This window comes from Arvicanthis niloticus, chromosome 2, assembly GCF_011762505.2.
Source record: "Arvicanthis niloticus isolate mArvNil1 chromosome 2, mArvNil1.pat.X, whole genome shotgun sequence".
In the NCBI taxonomy this organism is placed as follows: Eukaryota; Metazoa; Chordata; class Mammalia; order Rodentia; family Muridae; genus Arvicanthis; species Arvicanthis niloticus.
In genome coordinates this window covers 93,231,819-93,249,293 of record NC_047659.1, presented here as the reverse complement: position 1 = coordinate 93,249,293, position 17,475 = coordinate 93,231,819, and the positions used below count along the sequence as shown (strand labels likewise).

Below are 17,475 nucleotides of genomic sequence, written 5' to 3'. Positions count from 1 at the left end.
ACTATTAAGAGTGCTTGTTGCTCTTGCAGAGAACCGGAGTTCAGTGCTCAGAACTGCCTGTTATTCTGGCTCTAGGGGATCCATTGTATTCTTCAGGCCTCTGTGAGCATCAGCACACATGGGCTCATGCACACAGAGACCAAACAGAGAACAAGAAGAAAGAAGGAAGAAGGGAAAGGAAGGAAGCAAGCAGTAGGCTGGGAGGGGCAAGCAGCAGGCTGGGAGGGGCCAAGCAGCAGGCTGGGAGGGGCAAGCAGCAGGCTGGGAGGAGCCAGGCAGCAGGCTGGGAGGGGCCTGTAGTAGGCACTGGGGACAATTGTGAGGCTCCTAAACTTGCTTCCAGGGTAATTGAAAATGTCTGTGCTTCAGACCTCAGGCTGTCTGTCCACTAAGGTGTCTCCTGACACCACTGACGCCTGCAGTGGGGACTCAGTCCCTGGCTGGCCCTCAGGAGGGTGCTCGGCTGGACAGGCATCCTCCTCTTCCTTAGCACCTTGTTGGGGAAGGGAATCTCACAAGCTAATCCCAGCTAGTTAGTGGAGCATTGTCGTCCTCTGTGGCCTTGGACTGCCACACTCTTCAGGACAGTTCACACATGTCCCTTACTTGTTCATCAGGTTGCGTCCTACTTAGAAGCTTTCTGAGCCCTTGAACTAAGAACAGTGACCTCTTCCAAACAGGGGATGCCCATCTGTGCCCTTTGTACATCTGTATAATCGAGGCCCAGTTCCTTCATTTTGAAACATTCTTATCCAATGGTAGGGTGCCAGTGTTGTCCCTTGTCTCTGTGTTTGGATTGTCACCTCTGTGGAGGACAAGGTTGCAGCTGAAGCAATGGGACACATTCAGGTCTCTATAGAGGACCATCATTGGAGCCTTGGGGACCTGGCCATCATCTGGAGAACTGTATTGACAAGACGGAAGAGCCACACTCTCATCCGAGGTCTCCGGCTCTTCATTAAGGTATTTTATACACACGCACACACACACTTCAGACATTCCAGAACCTCAGTGTGTCAGCATAGCATTCCTTGACTTTTTCTTATTGTCAGACCTGGATTTTTTTTTTTAAGTCAACAACAGATGATAATGTTAATAGAATTACTTTGTGTGTGTTCGTGTGCGTGTGTACGTGTGTGTATTGTGTTTGTGCATGTGTACGCATGTGTACGTGTGTGTACGTGTGTGTGCGTGCATGTGTGCGTGGGTGTCTTTAGTATTGGATATTAAGCCCAAGGGCCTTTGAGATATACTGCATTTATTTTGCAGAGTACTTTATGTGTATTGGTTTCGTAAGTTCTCACAACAATACTTTATAATCTGTGTGTGTTATGAAGTAGCATTACCCTTATCCTGCAGACGAATAACTAAAGCTCACATAACTCAGACCACACAGACTCAAAGGCTTTAGTATGTAGCACATTTACAGTTCGGTTTCATCATTTCTAATCCAAAATTCCTCTTTTCTGGCCTGCAACCCCACCCAAAATAGTCTGGTTGATAACACAGAGACCAGTAAGAGGGTAGTTTACTGGTGCTTTTTTGCCTCCAGGAATGTTTGTTGGGGCCATATCGCTGCCTGGTGGAAGGTCTGTAGAGCAACAAGAAATGGATTTGTTGATTTTTTTTTTTCCCAAAAGGAAATAACATGTGAAACTTAATTTGATTCTGCTGTTATTAATAGCATTTGATGTTCTGGGTTTTCTTTTTGTTTTTGGTTTTTCGAGACAGGGTTTCTCTGTGTAGCCCTGGCTATCCTGGAATTCACTCTGTAGACCAGGCTGGCCTCAAACTCAGAAACCCACCTGCCTCTGCCTCCCGAGTGCTGGGATTAAAGGGGTGTGCCACCACTGCTCTGCTTGTTCTGGGTTTTCTAATTTTAACTCTTCTTCAAAGGATTCCCCACTTCTATTGATTATGGAGATGTATGAACTATGTATGTTCTTCAAGAATTATGAGAAAGCCAAAGTTAAGCTTGTGGAGTTCCAGAAAAGCCTTGAAACGGTAGGTGAGGACTGGCGTGCCCTCCTCTCCTGTCTGGGGTGGCTCAGGGAAGCAGCAGACAAGTAGTTGTACCACTTAATTGACAATGAGCCACTGTGTCATTTCAGAGAAGCCAGGCGGGTGGCACTGTGACTTGTAGTTGCCGTAAACAGAAGTGTCACTACTGTTATCTGTGTCCTGGTGGTGTAGCCAGACTTAGCGGGGCAAAGATCAATGGTCCCTGCTGTGGACACCAAGAAGAGGGGTGGTCCATGGCCACATCTTGTCAAATGTGGGATGGCTCTTGACAGTAAAGAATGATAAGAGAGTCATAAGACACTGCTCTATTTACTGTGGGAGGAGACAGTTGTTGTTTTGAAACATTGAGATGGCTCGGCAGGCTTGCCTTGAAAGCTTAACAACCTGAGTTCCAGCCCCAGAACCCAGGTGGACAGTAGAGGGAGGGGCCAGCGCCCTAAAGCTGTCACGTGACCTGCACCACATAAATAAATAAAGTAGGAATATTTTTAAATAAATAATAAACATAATAAAGTAAGAATATTTTTAATATTTTAAAAAGAAAGAAAATGTCTATTCAGGTGAGGGTTTGTGAGACTGTGTTGCTCTGTGGCCCATGCTGATCTGGAACTCGGAGTTCTCATCCTCCTCAGCAGAGGTAAGAGAGTCTTTCTAAAACACCTTCATACTGTGAATTTAAAAATCTTCTGGGCTCAAATGTAAGCCCAGACCCCTTGTAGGAAGCTGCCAAGTGAAGCATGGTTGGTTAGTCTCACAGCAGCACACAGCAAGCTAATCTGATAGTAGGAGGCGGCTAAGCCCGGGAGCTCACTAGTTCCCGGTGTTTGGTACTCTGGACTTTCATGCACATAGTCCCTCTAAGCAGCACTTCCTGCAAAGTGGCAGAACTGCCCTTTGAACCCATCACCGCTTCTTGCCATTCTGTCAGATGCTCAGATGCTCCTTTTGTGATAGGCCTGTAAGAGTATTAAGAAACCTTAAGAATGTTTTCAGCTTTCCTGGTCCCAGATTTAGGGGTTCCGCTTTTTCTTTTTTTAAAGATTTATTTATTTGTTTGTTTGTTTGTTTGTTTATTATTTTATGTCTGTGAGTACACTGTAGCTCTCTTCAGACACCAGAAGAGGGCATCAAATCCCATTACAGATGATTGTGAACAACCATGTGGTTGCTGGGAATTGAACTCAGGACCTCTGGAAGAGCAGCCAGTGTCCTTAACCGCTGAACCATCTCTCCAGCCCCATGGGGTTCTGCTTTTTCATTCCCACAAATTGTTCTCTCTGAGCCTTTGTTGTTTTTCCTAGCTTGACACAGAAGCTACGGGGGTCCTTCCTATCATACCTGCCACGTGGATGAAGGACCAGGTGTGTTTCCTTTTGAAACTTATGCCACAACAGTGTGAGACGCAGTATGAGCTGGGGAAACTCCTCCAGCTGTTTGTCGGGACTGAGCAGCTCTTCTGCAATGGTAAGACAGTTCTGCTCTGAATCTGCTGCCAAGTTGTTAGCTTTCATACGATGGGGTTATTTCTGGAGAGCAGTTAGTCTGTTGAATGCATAGACAGGTAAAGCACACTGTTGTCCATCACTGAGTGGGAAGAGGCCATCTGTAACCCTGATGCAGCCAGTTCTTCTAAGCAGTTGACAGACACATGCTCTCTCTCTCTCTCTCTCTCTCTCTCTCTCTCTCTCTCTCTCTCTCTCTCTCATACACACACACACACACACACACACACACACACACACACACACACCCATAAGCCTCTGTATAGACACACCATTATCACCCTGTCTGGCAGGTCACTGTAATATGTCCTCATTGCTCATGGCCACAAACCCTGTTTCAGAAATAATTAACTGTGAACATTTTAGAGATAGTTTGTCTGTCTGTCTGTCTGTGGGCTCCCCCAGACACTGGCACTCTCTGACTGTTGCTGATTATATCAAACTGATGCTGCCTTTCCCTGTAGTCCTTGTTGAATGACAGAGTTATCCAGTTTTACTGTTCTGAGATGCTTACCACTGTTAAATGTCACAGAAAAGCAAACTACAACACATTGCTACAAGCACAGATATGCTCTCTCAAGGCCTGTGTTCTACTTGTGTAATTCCTGTACCTGAGAGGCTTAGGTGGGAAGATCTGAGACCACCAGTGTGGGCTCCATAGCAATACTGTGCCTCAACAAAACGAAAAATACTCCTGTTGGTCTATGATGCCAGCAAAGATAACATCATGCCTGTACTGACGGCTAGTGTGTGCTGTGTCTCCATCTCTAGAACTACCTAAACCAGACTGCCATTCTGCTGGTAATGCTAGAAATAACCTGCCTACATGGGCTGTTTCTCACGCCCTTCCCTTGTAACTAGACATGCATGGCTTCACATAATACTACTTAGAAGGAGGAGCAAAGCCAACCACATAAAGCATTGGCAGAAAATTCTTGCTGTGTTTGTTTGTTTTGCAGTTAGGCATCAAGGGGATACCAGGAAAAGTACAGCTGGGTTTCCCTGTGTTAGTAACTAGCAGACAGAGCTAATATTGTTCCACTCTGAATAGAGTATGCAGGAGCCATGGCCTGAGGACTGGCCAGTACAGTTGTAGCATGCATGCATGACTCTATCCAGCCCTGCATGCACGTCTCTCTCTATCCAGCCCTGCAGATGCTTGAATTGACCAAACTTGATGGAAGTAAGAGCAAATGAGAGAAACAGAAACACACACACAGAGAGAGAGAGAGAGAGAGAGAGAGAGAGAGAGAGAGAGAGAGAGAGAGAGAGAAAGAGAGCTTGAGCGCGAGCTAGCCTGAGTCATTGTCTCCAAGGTCAGCAGATTGCTGTGATATTGAAGAACACCAATCTGAGACACTCACACCTATAAGCCCAGTGCCCAGAAGACTGAGGTAGGAAGATTGGCATAAGATCAAGGCCAGTCTGGACTACACAGTAAGATACTGTCTAATAAAAGTCACACATGTATAGTAGAGTTGGTTTCATGTGTTCATCTTATCTCTACCAGTTCTTAGAGCAAGGTGGACAAGTTCAGCCAGACTTTGACTAAGGATATTACAGGGTATACACACACACTCACTCATACACATATGCAAACCTACCCACACACATACTACATACACTCACACACACACACTGAAAATGCTAAATGCCATATATACACTCATACATACACAGGTATATTTATATATGTACTCACGTATACATACATGTGTGTCTAAGTGGCATTTAGTATTTTGAGTATGTGAGGAACTGCCCTTACAGCTTCTGTAGTCAGTCACAATAGAAGACTTGTTTTTGCAGGATACATGACATGCACCTGTAATTTTAGCACTTGGGAGATAGAGACAAAAGAGTTAGGAGTTCAGGGTTTTCCTTAGCTATATAATGAGTTCAAGACCAGCCTGGGCTCTGTGCTACCCTATCTAAAAAGAACAAAGAAAGATGAAAAAAGAAAGGAAGGAAAAAGAAAGGCCCCCCGTGTTTGTCCTTTAGGTGGAAAGGACACTGGTGTCCCTTCCACTTTGTCACACCACAGCTCTGCTGTGTGATGGCATCCTCTCTCCTGCACAGGTCCAGACGTGCAGAAGCTCTGTCTCCTCAGCCAAGTCCTGAAGGACACACCTGTGGCCATCAGCCCTGCAGTCATTTCTAGCTACAGCGCTGAGCACTTTCAACAGGAATGTAGCTCTATTTTGGAGAAGCTGAAGGCAGATGGACAGTTTGCTGTGGCCAGGAGGGTGGCAGAGTTAGCAGCCCTGCCTGTGGACAGCTTGGTGATTGAACAGGTATATCTTTTAAGTTACTCAAACTCCCAACAGAACCAGTGGGATGTAGCCCCTAGGCAATGGGGCTCTTTGCACACACTGCTTCAGAAGTGAGTACGCTTTTGCTATATTACAGAACTATGTTTTGATGTAAGCATAGCCTATAGAACAATGGTTCTTAGCCTGTGGGTTGTGACCCCATTGGGGGTGGCATACCAGATATTTACATTACGGTTCACAACAGTAGCAAAGTTACTGTTAGGAAGTAGCAATGAAGAAAATTTTGTGATTGGCGGGGAAGGGGTGGGGGGTGGGGCGCCACGACCTGAGGAACTGTAGTAAAAGACTGCAGCGTTAGGAAGGGTGAGACCCATTGCTGTAGAGCCAGTGCCAGCTGTTTGCTTTGGACTAGGATAACTATAGGGTGGCTTTCTCTTGACTTGCTCCCTAAGGACAAGAGAATTGGTCTCATACTAACTTTCCACATACTTGCACCCAGTGCCCTCTGCAGCCCAGGCTCATCTGCACTCATTAGATTTGCTTGCAGCCAGCTTGTCCTTAGGGAGCATTAATGTCGGTGGTGATGCTTCTTGACCTAGGCAAGGCTGAAGTCTGCTTTGTTCAATTTCAGTTAACCCAGGAAATGCAAACACTAACACACACTCAGCAGTGGTCCCTGAAACAAGCAAGACTTGACTTCTGGAAAAAATGCCATGAAAATTGTAAGAAAAACTCTGTTTCAAACAGAGCAGCCTCTGCCTTCTTCTCCAGCCAGGCCTCTGTGGTGAGTGAACACCCCACTGAGCAGGGCAGCCTTGAGGAACGCCATCTGCTGCTCACACTGGCAGGCCACTGGCTTGCTCAAGAAGAACTGGAGGAGGACCTGCCCGTGGAGGAACTGGAGGAGCTGGAGAAACAGATTTGGCTCTGCCGCATTGCCCGGCACACATGCGGAGAGGCCGAAGAGGAAACCGAGGCCAGCCTCTCGCAACAGAAGTTGGCTGCTGCTGAACTTTCTTTTGATAGCTTAGCCAGTGAGTTTTCCTTCTCCAAGCTTGCTGCTTTGAACACATCCAAATACTTAGACCTTAATGGTCTTCCATCCAAGAAGATGTGTGAGAACGAACTGGAACAGGAAGAGCAGGAGTCACTGAGCACCCTGATTGGGCAGCTGCTGGATGGTGGCTGTGTGCATGAAGCAAGTAGAGTGTGCCAGTACTTCCGTTTCTACAGTCAGGATCTTGTGCTGGTGTTGCACTGCAGAGCCTTGGCCTCAGGAGAGGCCAGCATGGAAGACTTGCACTCAGAGATCTGTGCTCTCCTCTCAAGTGCCGCACTGCCTGAGGACCCGGAGAGCCCTAACGTCCCTCTTCGGAAAGTCCATAGCAGTAAGTAAAGGAGGCCACCCTGTCCTCTTTGCCACATGTTGCTGGTGCTGTCTCCAAAAAGGAGGGACCTCTTGGGATGTCATACTTACACTAAATCATAGTTACTAAGTTATAGTAACTTTCCCCAAGTAATCCATTGGTAGTCAAGCAAGTAACTCCTTCCTTTAACTAGCTTAGAGAGCAGGTAGAGGAATGGCTGATAGTTCGGTGAAATCATAGAAATATAAGCCAGTCCTGGGAAGCAGAGCAGGATTACCCATGAGTTTGAGGCAACATAATCCAATTATCTCAAAACAAAAACAAAACCATAAATACCCAGGCATGTGAGCATGTATCTTTAATCTCAACACTCAGGAGGCAGAGGCAGGTGGATTTCTGTGAATTGAAGGCCAGTTTGGTCTACAAAGTTCCAGCATAGCCAGGTCTAGGAAGAAAGAAAAAGTTGATATAAAACACATACACCTTGCAGTGGACCAGTTTGGTTCCCAGCATGCATCCAGTCAGGTAGTTCACAACCACCTGTACCTGCAGCTTCAGGGGATCCAGCAGCTGCTTCTTACTCCACCCCCACTCACACACCACTCGCACACACTCATGCACACTCCACACACCACTCGCACACCACTCACACACCACTCGCACACACTCATGCACACTCCACACAGAACTAAGTCAAATCTTTGTCGGAAGGTTTACAATCATATACTGGCAGCACACAGGGTAAGCTTGTGTGCTCAGTTATCTGCCCTTGAGCTGGTTTCCTACATGAGCATAGTATAGAGAGAGAACTCTCACCTTTGCTTCAGGATGCTGGCTGGGCTGACACTTGCTGCTGATCTCGGGAGGAGAGCCCTTGGCCTGTACTACCATCGAGAGTCACCATGGGAAGAAGCTCGTTCTGCTCTTAATTTGGGGATATATTTTTATCACCATTGTGCCGTTTTACATTATGTTTCTGCATCTGTTAATCTTATCACGTAGTGTTCTTTAAACTATTAATATGATTAGATACATTTAATGATTTTTTAAAAAACATTGAACCAATTTTGCATTCCCAGGGTAAACTCTCCTTGACACTTTTTGATTAATAATATCGCTGTGATTGATTAATACAGCTGTAATTAATATTGCTGTAATTGATTAATATAGCTGTAATTGAGTAATACAGCTGTAATCGATTAGCTCTTTTGTTGAGCTCACCTGTATTTATGTTCTTGAGGAATAGTCTATAATTTATTGTTGTTGTTGTTGTTTTGAAGCGGTTTCTCTGTGTAGCCCTAGCTGTTTTGGAACTCACTCTGTGAATCAGGTTGCCCTTGAACTCACAGAGATCCTCTTGCCTCTGTCTCCCTAAACACTAGGATTAAAACATGCGCCACCAGACCCAGCTGTAATTTACTTCTTAAAAATAGTTTTTGTCTGTTTTTTCTTTTAAAAATACTAGTGTCATGAATTGGAAATGATACTGTCTTTTGTTTTCTGGACTAGATCTTTCTTACACACACCCTCCCCGCCAATCCCTTCCAAGATCTCTTGTAGCCTAGGCTGCCTTTAACTCCCTGTGCACCTGAGGATGATGCTGTCTTCCTGCCTCTCAAGTGCTTGGATTGAGGCAGGAGCCACCATGGCTGGCTTAATGTCATTAACTCAAATGTTTACTGGAATTTACCAGTAGAGCCATCTGAATCTGGATGCTTAATTTAGAATATTTAAGATTATGAATTCCTTTTCTTCTTCAACTATAAAGGTTATCTTTTAGATGAGTTTTGGTAGTTTGGTAGAAGGAACCTTTTATCTCCTGCTTTTTAGATTAACTAGGCTGCCGTTTTCTACCTTTATTGTGGGTTGGTCTTGTTTGTTTGTTTGTTTGTTTGTTTGTTTAAGCTGGGGGTGTGCGGGGGTGGGGGGTGGGGGAAGTACATGAATGTTTTGCTGTCAAGCCTCTACCTTCACTGCCGAGAGATGGCTTGGGTGCCAGGCCAAGGAGAGTGGGCACAGGCATTCACTTCTACCTTCAAACTGGCACAAGAGCTTGCCTGAGTGCGCCTGTGTACACCCACCCTTTCAGGATCTCTCTTCCACCCCAGGGCTCAGCTCTAGGTTTCCAGAGATTTCTAGCTAGGGAGACACCAGTTCTGGTCCTCTTTAGTTTGCTTTCGGCTCTACTTCTCAGGTTCCTCATGCAACTGCTGCATGTCTAGGCTTCATTCAGCAGGAGCTGAGTGGGAGGAACAGAGTGGAGCGAGCCTATTCCATCTTACTAGACCTGTGCTCACAGGGAGGACGGGTGGGAACAGTGAGGGAGCTGCACGCTTCCTTTCCCTTCACTACCATCTGAATGGGGTTGGTTTTTGTTCTTTTGAGTTTTGAGACATAGCCATTGCTGGCCTCCAACTGGCTAAGTAGCCAAGGATGACCTTGAACCCCTGATCTTCCTGCTTCACCTAAATGCTGGGATTCCAGGAGTGCCCTCCCATGCCCTGCTTTGCTTTTAAAGTGTATGTTTTTAGACTTAAGCTGTCTTTTCTGTTTTTTGTATCCTAGGCTGGCCTAGACTTCCCTATATGACTGGCAGTACTCTTACTTACAGAGTGCTGGGGTTACAGGCTTGTGCCCCCACACCTAGCTACGTGAAGCTAGGAATGGAGCCCAGGGCTTCATGCATACTAAGTAAGCACTAGACTGCATGAACTAAATCTAATCTGCTCAATGTAACAAATGACAGAGTACACATAAATTTACTGCTGTCTTCTCAAAGCTCCCAGAATGCTTTTTTTTTTTTTTTTTTTTTTTTGACTTGCAAGGTATATGGTATATGTTATTTTCTGCATGCCCAGCAAACATAGGTTTCCCCTGTCAGGATGTACCAATAGGCCCTCTAATGGGGAAAGATTATTCCATTGAGCGGTGTACCATAGTTTGACGATGCTTTATTGATAGATTACACAAGTAGATCTGGGATGGTGGCTCACAACTGTAATCTAAGCACTTGGGAAACTCAAACAGGAGAATCATACTGAATTTAAAATCAGCCTGTGCTACAAAATGAGTTCCAGGGTAGCTGGGCTAAGATTGAGATGCTCAGAGACGAAAAGGGAAGAACAAAAATTGTTACATATTCTGCTTTTATTTTTTTTCTGGCAGACTTTTAACCAAGAAGTAAAGAAACATTTCTCCCAATTCAGACTAAGGCTTTGTTTGGCATTTTTACAGTTCTTGGGCCTAACCTAAGGCCTTTTAAAAATGTTAGGCAACACTCTGTATTGATCTGTCTGTGCACTGGGCCCTAAGATTTCCTTTTAAACCCAGAGTGAGACTGGAGGAGTGATCTGAAGAACAGGGGCCGGCAGCAGGAGCAGAGCTATCTTCTCAAAGTAGGAACCAAGGTGCCGGAGAGATATTTGGAGATAAGCAGACATACTGGCATATACGTGAGGAATTCAGAAGCAGACATCTTGGTACTGATCTCTAGAGCATACAGAAAGCTTCAAGCCCGAGGTGGTGTGAGATTATTGAAGAAATCATGGATGAATTTCCTTAAGGGTGGTGATGAAAAGTTTTAGGTGGGGCTCTGTCAGAAGTGGCCTCAGACCCAGACGCATCATGGGAATTCAGTTGAGGGAGCTTTTCAGAGTGATGAAGTCATGGGGAGAAGCCACCCTAGAGCTCCCCTCAAACTTGCATTTGCTTTCAGCTTCGAGTTTGGATAGTCAGTCGTTTGTGATGGTACCACCTACTGATGAAATGGCCAGGAATCTCCAAGCTCTCATAAGCAAGTGCCTCCATGGGAAGAATTACTGCCGGCAGGTCCTTTGTCTGTATGAACTTGCCAAGGTATGCGCCCAGAAGCGGCTCCCCAAGAGAGCATTGTCTGAAAGGGAGGTGGGACTTGAGAATGCTACTCCAGTGGAGTCTTGCCCAGAAAAATAGAGAACTTCCATGGGTTCTCTATAAATAATGGTTTGAATGAGTTCCTTCTGGACTTCGTGCCTGATTTTATTTTCTAACTTGAACATTACACATAACTTGATGCATACAAAGACAGAAGGCTGCAGTTGTGGTTGGATTAGGCCTTCAATCCCAGCACTTGGGACACTGCAGAATTGCCAGGAGTTTGAGGCCAAGACCCCATCTCCTCCTTCACCCTCTTACTCCAAAAAAATCCAGACCAGACAGGATTTGTGTGGCCCTGTGCTGGTTGAGAAACAGGAAGTACAAGAATGGGAGGGAAACAAGGCCAAGCAGTTTGTCTCAAAGAAGACTGGGGTGTATGGAAGCATAGGCTCCAGCATCGGTTCCAGGATAAGCATTTCATTCCACTCCTTAGTTCTGTACAACTGAAAAGATCAGTGTTCCGCAAGTGACTAACCTGACTTGGTGAAGGACAGGACTAGGAGGCACTGCTTACTGCTCCTGAGGTACTGGGATTGCTAAGATCAGGCTGTAGTGGCCTGTCCATATATCTCCTACTTTCTGCTTCTAAAAATGGCTCTGCTCCTATCTTCCTCTTAGGAGTTGGGCTGTTCCTATGGAGATGTTGCTGCCAGGGACAGTGAAGCCATGCTCCGGACAATCTTGGCTTCTCAACGGCCTGACCGATGCAGACAAGCCCAGGTCTTCATCAACACCCAGGGCCTTGAACCAGACACTGTGGCTGAACTAGTAGCTGAAGAGGTGACACGGGAGCTACTGACTCCATCAGAGGGAACAGGTGCCCTGCTCTCCAGACCTCACCAACTTCTCAGACAGTATTCTTAGTTTCCCAGTGTGAAAGATTTGAATGTTACAGTCATACACTACTTGTATGGTTTGCCATTCTTTAGAATCATCTTATTGTTCTATACTATTTTATGATAATGGTTACAGTTCTGCCTCCAAAATGATGCCCCTGCTCCATAAAACCAGTTAAAAAGAGCTATCAGGATTACCTCCTGCTGCCAGGCCTGGCCTCCTGGCACCATATTCTGGTCCTTCTGCCAGCTCTCTTATGGTAAATTCAGTACCTGTCTCCACATCTTTCTGGGCAGGAGAAAAGCAACCTTTCAACCCAGCAGAGGAAAGCCAGACGTTTCTTCAGCTAACTGCTTTGTGTCAAGACCGTACATTGGTAGGCATGAAGTTGTTGGACAAGATTCCATCTGTCCCCCACGGGGAGCTGTCCTGCAGTAAGTCCTTATAACTAAAACTCTTGTACTGCTACAGTAACTTTAGACTGCTTCCAAGTTTTGCTATGTAAGTCCATCAGAGGCTGAGCGCTCTCTAGACAGGACTTTGCCTGCCAAGCAAGTCAACAGTAGGTACGAGTCCATCTCATTCATGTCCTACCATCCAGCCACAGAGCTCCTGATCCTGGCCCATCACTGCTTCACCTTTACGTGTCATATGGAAGGCATCATCAGAGTCCTGCAGGCTGCCCGGATGCTTACAGATAACCACTTGGCTCCCAACGAGGAGTATGGATTAGTGGTGAGTAGTCCCATTGAACCTACCATCATCCTGAGGCAGCTTTGAAAAGAAACAGACAAGAGCCCCCAGCTCACAGCTGATAGGGTCTCTAGGTCCCTTATCTACTTGATTACTGGTCGGGGAGTCCAGCCCTCTGTTCCTGGTTGATTTGTCAAAATCTCAGTGTCTCAAAAGAGCAGAAAGCAAGATGTTCCCTGCCATGTACCAGAGCTATTATACCTTCTTGGTACAAAGGGAAATTAACTTTTCTAGGGAAAGAACTCTTTCTCCGCTAAACAAGGTTCAGGCATGAACTGTAAATGAAAGACTCAAGCTCCTTAGCCTACCCAAATGCTGACCCGGGTTAAGTAAATACTGCAATGAGGGGTGAGGAGAGCAAGTGCCACCCAGATAGGTGTCATAGCAGTGGGCAGGCAGTCCATTAAAGACAACAGAGAGGGGCTGACAGCCAATGGTATCCCGAAGGTTCATTCCAAACCATCCAGGGAAGGCCCAGCTGGGTGAGTGGGAAGGAATGAAGCTGGGCAGCCTGGCCACTAGCTGTCCCTCTGGGATATTTAGTGATGGTAGTGATCTGATGTCAATAGCCTCAAATGTTCTTCCCCTCAGGTACGCCTCCTCACTGGCATCGGACGGTACAACGAGATGACATACATATTTGACTTGCTGCATCAAAAGCATTATTTTGAAGTTCTGATGAGGAAGAAGCTAGATCCAGTAGGTGTTAAGTAGTGTGCTCCAGGACCCTAGTCTCACTTGCTCTTGGGACTACATCTGTGTGGGCTCTAGATTGTTCAGGGAGATCAGAGACTCCCCCCTGGGTGCACATTATCACCAGTGACTTAAATTCAGACTAAGTCATGATATTTATGCTAAATGATGAAGAAATACTTGTCCTCCTTCACCTCTGCCTTTTACCCCTAATTTGTTTGAAAAGTGCCTCTTCGGAGGACACACTTCCTTGGGAAACATGCTGAAAGTAGGTGTGTAGGGAAGTTCTAGGAGCTAAGGAGGAAAAAGAATAGGATTAAAATATATTATATGAAAAAACTTTAACACCCCCCCAAACACACACACACACACAGAGGTAGGAAGCAAATGCATAGACTAGGGCCAGAGAAGACAAGGAACTATTACTGATGACTAGAAGCAGGCTTGCTCGATCTTTGGGCTCTGGGGCTTCTCTACCCCCATTTTGTGCTGTGACATGAGGCATGTCACTCACATAGTCTTTGTGTCCAAAGCATAGGGGCACCAGTTATTGTCTCTGTTCATTTCTCCTTTTAAAAAGTAGTTAAAAAAAAAAAAATCTACTGTTAGGCCTTTCAGGACGATCCTGTTGATAGCAGAGAAGCAAACCTGACAGGCCAGTCTTCAGGATCCCTCTAATTTTAATTGTTTTGAGGCACTTTCGAATTTAAAATTATTTTAATAGCTTTTTTCTGATTACAAAAGTAATACATACTCCATATAAGACACTTAGAAATCAATACACAAGTCCTCAGTGTTCACTATCTGGAAACAGACACTAATATACCCTTTTTTTTTTTAGCAAAATTTTATGCTTTCAAAATGAGAGATGATTGAGGTTCTCTTTTTATACAATGTCTACTGTGGCTATTTCCCAAGTCAAGATAATCCTGTGCTGCATAGTTAAGTGGTAAAGCATGTGCTTTACCTGTGTTCAGTTCTGAGGGGGGGAGGGGAGAAGGAGAGGAAGAGGGAGCACAGTTTAACAGCTACAAGATGTTCTAGCCTTCATTTGGGGCGTCCAGGCTGTCCTTAATGCTATTACGTCTGTTACATTCAGCTTCACACTATACATCTTCAGGACAGAGTCCTAGCAAACAGACTTGTAGATTTGGTGTGGTCAGGTAACTGTTTACGCTCCCAACAATGAGGACACATCTGTGCCCTTGTCTTCAAGACAGCTTAAGATTTTGTTGTCATTTTTGTTTTATTCATTTACCTCTCATTGGGTATTTTAAGTTTATAAAACCAATGGACTCAGTTGATCCTCCCTGTGGTCCCTGGTTGAAACCTTGGATATACTTTCTTTCCTGGGCAGACCGGCACCCTGAAGACAGCTCTGCTAGACTACATCAAACGCTGCCGCCCTGGAGACAGCGAAAAGCACAATATGATTGCTCTGTGCTTCAGCATGTGCCGAGAGATAGGGGAGAATCACGAGGCTGCAGCTTGCATCCAGCTGAAGCTGATTGAGTCTCAGCCCTGGGGTGAGTGAGGTCTTAGGAGTAAGAGCTCTGGGTCCAGTTGCCAGGAAATGTCAGTTCACAGAAGCATTTGAACCTTAGGACTGAAAATGCTAAGGTGTCATCCATCAAACCTTAGAGTTATGTTCTATAAGGGCATACATTTCTCACCAGCCTTCACCTGCTTGTGCATATACCTAGGGTGTTTCTCCCATCTAGCCTGCCACCAGAGTGGGCCCGAGTCACTGAGCCAGCCTTATAACAACTGTCCTCTATTCTACAGAGGAAAGCCTCAAGGATGGAGCCCAACTAAAACAGCTCCTACTGAAAGCCCTGACTCTGATGTTGGATGCAGCGGAGAGTTATGCCAAGGTAACCAGTGTTATTCTAGCCTGGCCTCCAGCCTTAGCAGTGGCAGTACTAGGACTTACTTTGGCTTGGGCTCTTCCAAGTGAAGAGGGAGTATGTAAGGAATCAAGCAAAGGTCAGAGAACAGAAGGGAGGGTAACAATAAAATTCTCCCTTCCTGTTTCCTCCAACCTTGTCCTTCAGGACTCCTGTGTGCGACAGGCCCTGCACTGTAACCGGCTCACCAAGCTGATAACACTACAGATTCACTTTCTCAACAGTGGCCAGAACACAATGCTTATCAACTTAGGCCATCAGAAACTAATGGACTGTATCATGACCCTGCCTCGGTTCTACCAGGTAAGAACACTCTGGCAAGTACTGCCAGCATCATCCTGTAGTGTTTCACCCTTAGCCCCAGGGGTTGAGTGACTGACTTTTCAGGGCTAGTTCTCCCAGGTTAGCTATTAGTACCATGAAGAGGCAATGTGAGATGGATGGGCATGTGATTTTAGTGATTCAGATCAAACTGAGGTCTTCACAAATGCCAGGCAAGTGCTTCACCATTTAAGACACACACCCAGCACTATTTGATGTACATCTAGAGGACATGATTTGGGCAGAGGCTGGAGAATTTTGATGCTTGGCAGTTATGGGTCAAACAAACATCCTAGGATTATCCTCTTAAGTCTTCCCAGATTGTGTCCATGGAATGGTGCAGGCAGGTTAGCACCGAGAATCAAGTCTTCCCAGAGACCAGTTCTAGCCCTTTAAAATAAAAGGGACTGGCCAGGCATAGTGGCACACTTCTTTAATTTTAGTACTAAGGAGGCAGAGGTCAGTAAGTTCAAAGCTAGCCTGGTCCATAATGTAAGTTCCAGACAAGCAAAGATATTACACAGAGAAACCCTATCTTGAAAAACAAAAAATAAAAAAGGTACCAATGTCCCACATCAGCTTTTCCCTGCTCCTCACACAGCTGAGTTATGGAGCATCTCAGCATTTTTGCTGTCCATTGTAAGGAAGACTAAAAACAAGTTACTGCGGGAGTCTTATGGGAGGGAAATGCCCATCAGCATAACTTTAAACAGCCCAAGACACAATTCACCTTGTGCAGGACCGTCTTGTCGACTTTGCCTTCAGTTTTCCACAGCATGGGCTCATCCTTTACAGGCTTCTATTGTAGCTGAGGCCTATGACTTTGTTCCTGATTGGGCTGAAGTACTCTACCAGCAAGTGATTCTTAAAGGAGACTTTAGTTACTTGGAAGAATTTAAGCAGCAGAAGTTACTAAGACCCAATATATTTGAAGACATTTCCAAAAAGTAAGTATTTAAAGTTGACTGCAATCCCAGTACTTGTCTCAGAAGCCCCCAGTGTGTCCCGGGACAGTCAGGGATACATATAGAGATTTTTTTTTTCCAAAAAAGGAAAACATTGATTATGAGCCAGAAACCCTGGAAAAAGTGCCTTTTACATAGTCCTAAATTTAATTAAGGCGAGTACTCACATATTTATCTTTAATGAAATTCATCAAGATTCAATACTACTTTGACAATTTCCTAAGCTACAAAATCCCAACCTCTGCAGATAGTGATGGTGGAGCGGTCCCCCTCATTGATAATACAGTATTTAACCTGTACTTTATACATTTTTTTGTGTAGATATAAACAACACCAGCCTACTGACAGGGTCACAGAAAACCTGAAGAAGTTACTTTCATATTGTGAAGATATCTACCTGTATTACAAGTTGGCATATGAACACAAATTTTTTGAAATTGTAAATATGCTTCTGAAAGACCCTCAAACAGGATGCTGTCTTAAAGATATGCTCACAGGTTAGAAGATCTGAAAGGTGCTTGATTGCTTGTTTGTAACTATACGGCTCTAAGGGATGTTCAATCACAATAAAGTATTTGGAGATCTTTATCCCCATTTGAGTTGAAAAGTCCAGAAATACACCACACTGCATCAGTCATTTGTGGCTGTAGGGAATGGAGGAGAAATTAGTATTGAGATCAAAATCGTCTTGTTAGAATGGCTTCTACATCAGAGAAACAATAGTGGTTAAAGAACACCTGTACCTGCAGGTTCCATTTTCAAAGCAATTTAATCTTATTTACACAGTTAAGGAACAGGTGATACATTTTCATGAGTTAGAAACTGATCTTTCTATAATAAAATAGGTTTTAATTCAGTGTCATTATTACTGCTGAGGAAATCTTAGCCCTTGTCTGCCTTCAACAGTATTACTGGAGTTATTG

At 45.0% G+C, this 17,475-nt stretch overlaps 1 protein-coding gene across 5 annotated transcripts in view; it reads left to right on the top strand.

Annotated features, from left to right (window-relative positions):
• Spg11 (SPG11 vesicle trafficking associated, spatacsin) overlaps positions 1–17,140 on the top strand; it is a 67,082-nt gene extending 49,942 nt beyond the window's left edge. For all 5 annotated transcript variants that reach the window (XM_034496488.2, XM_034496489.2, XM_034496491.2 and 2 more), the window contains 15 exons: positions 763–963; positions 1,897–2,004; positions 3,324–3,486; positions 5,601–5,815; positions 6,426–7,182; positions 10,877–11,016; positions 11,695–11,893; positions 12,210–12,347; positions 12,515–12,648; positions 13,258–13,365; positions 14,717–14,885; positions 15,145–15,233; positions 15,414–15,569; positions 16,383–16,534; positions 16,874–17,140. In XM_034496488.2, the coding sequence (XP_034352379.1) occupies positions 763–963; positions 1,897–2,004; positions 3,324–3,486; positions 5,601–5,815; positions 6,426–7,182; positions 10,877–11,016; positions 11,695–11,893; positions 12,210–12,347; positions 12,515–12,648; positions 13,258–13,365; positions 14,717–14,885; positions 15,145–15,233; positions 15,414–15,569; positions 16,383–16,534; positions 16,874–17,054 (2,910 nt within the window). In that variant the 3' untranslated portion in view covers positions 17,055–17,140. The remainder of the gene's footprint in view (positions 1–762; positions 964–1,896; positions 2,005–3,323; positions 3,487–5,600; positions 5,816–6,425; positions 7,183–10,876; positions 11,017–11,694; positions 11,894–12,209; positions 12,348–12,514; positions 12,649–13,257; positions 13,366–14,716; positions 14,886–15,144; positions 15,234–15,413; positions 15,570–16,382; positions 16,535–16,873) is intronic.
• The last annotated feature ends 335 nt before the right edge of the window (positions 17,141–17,475 follow it).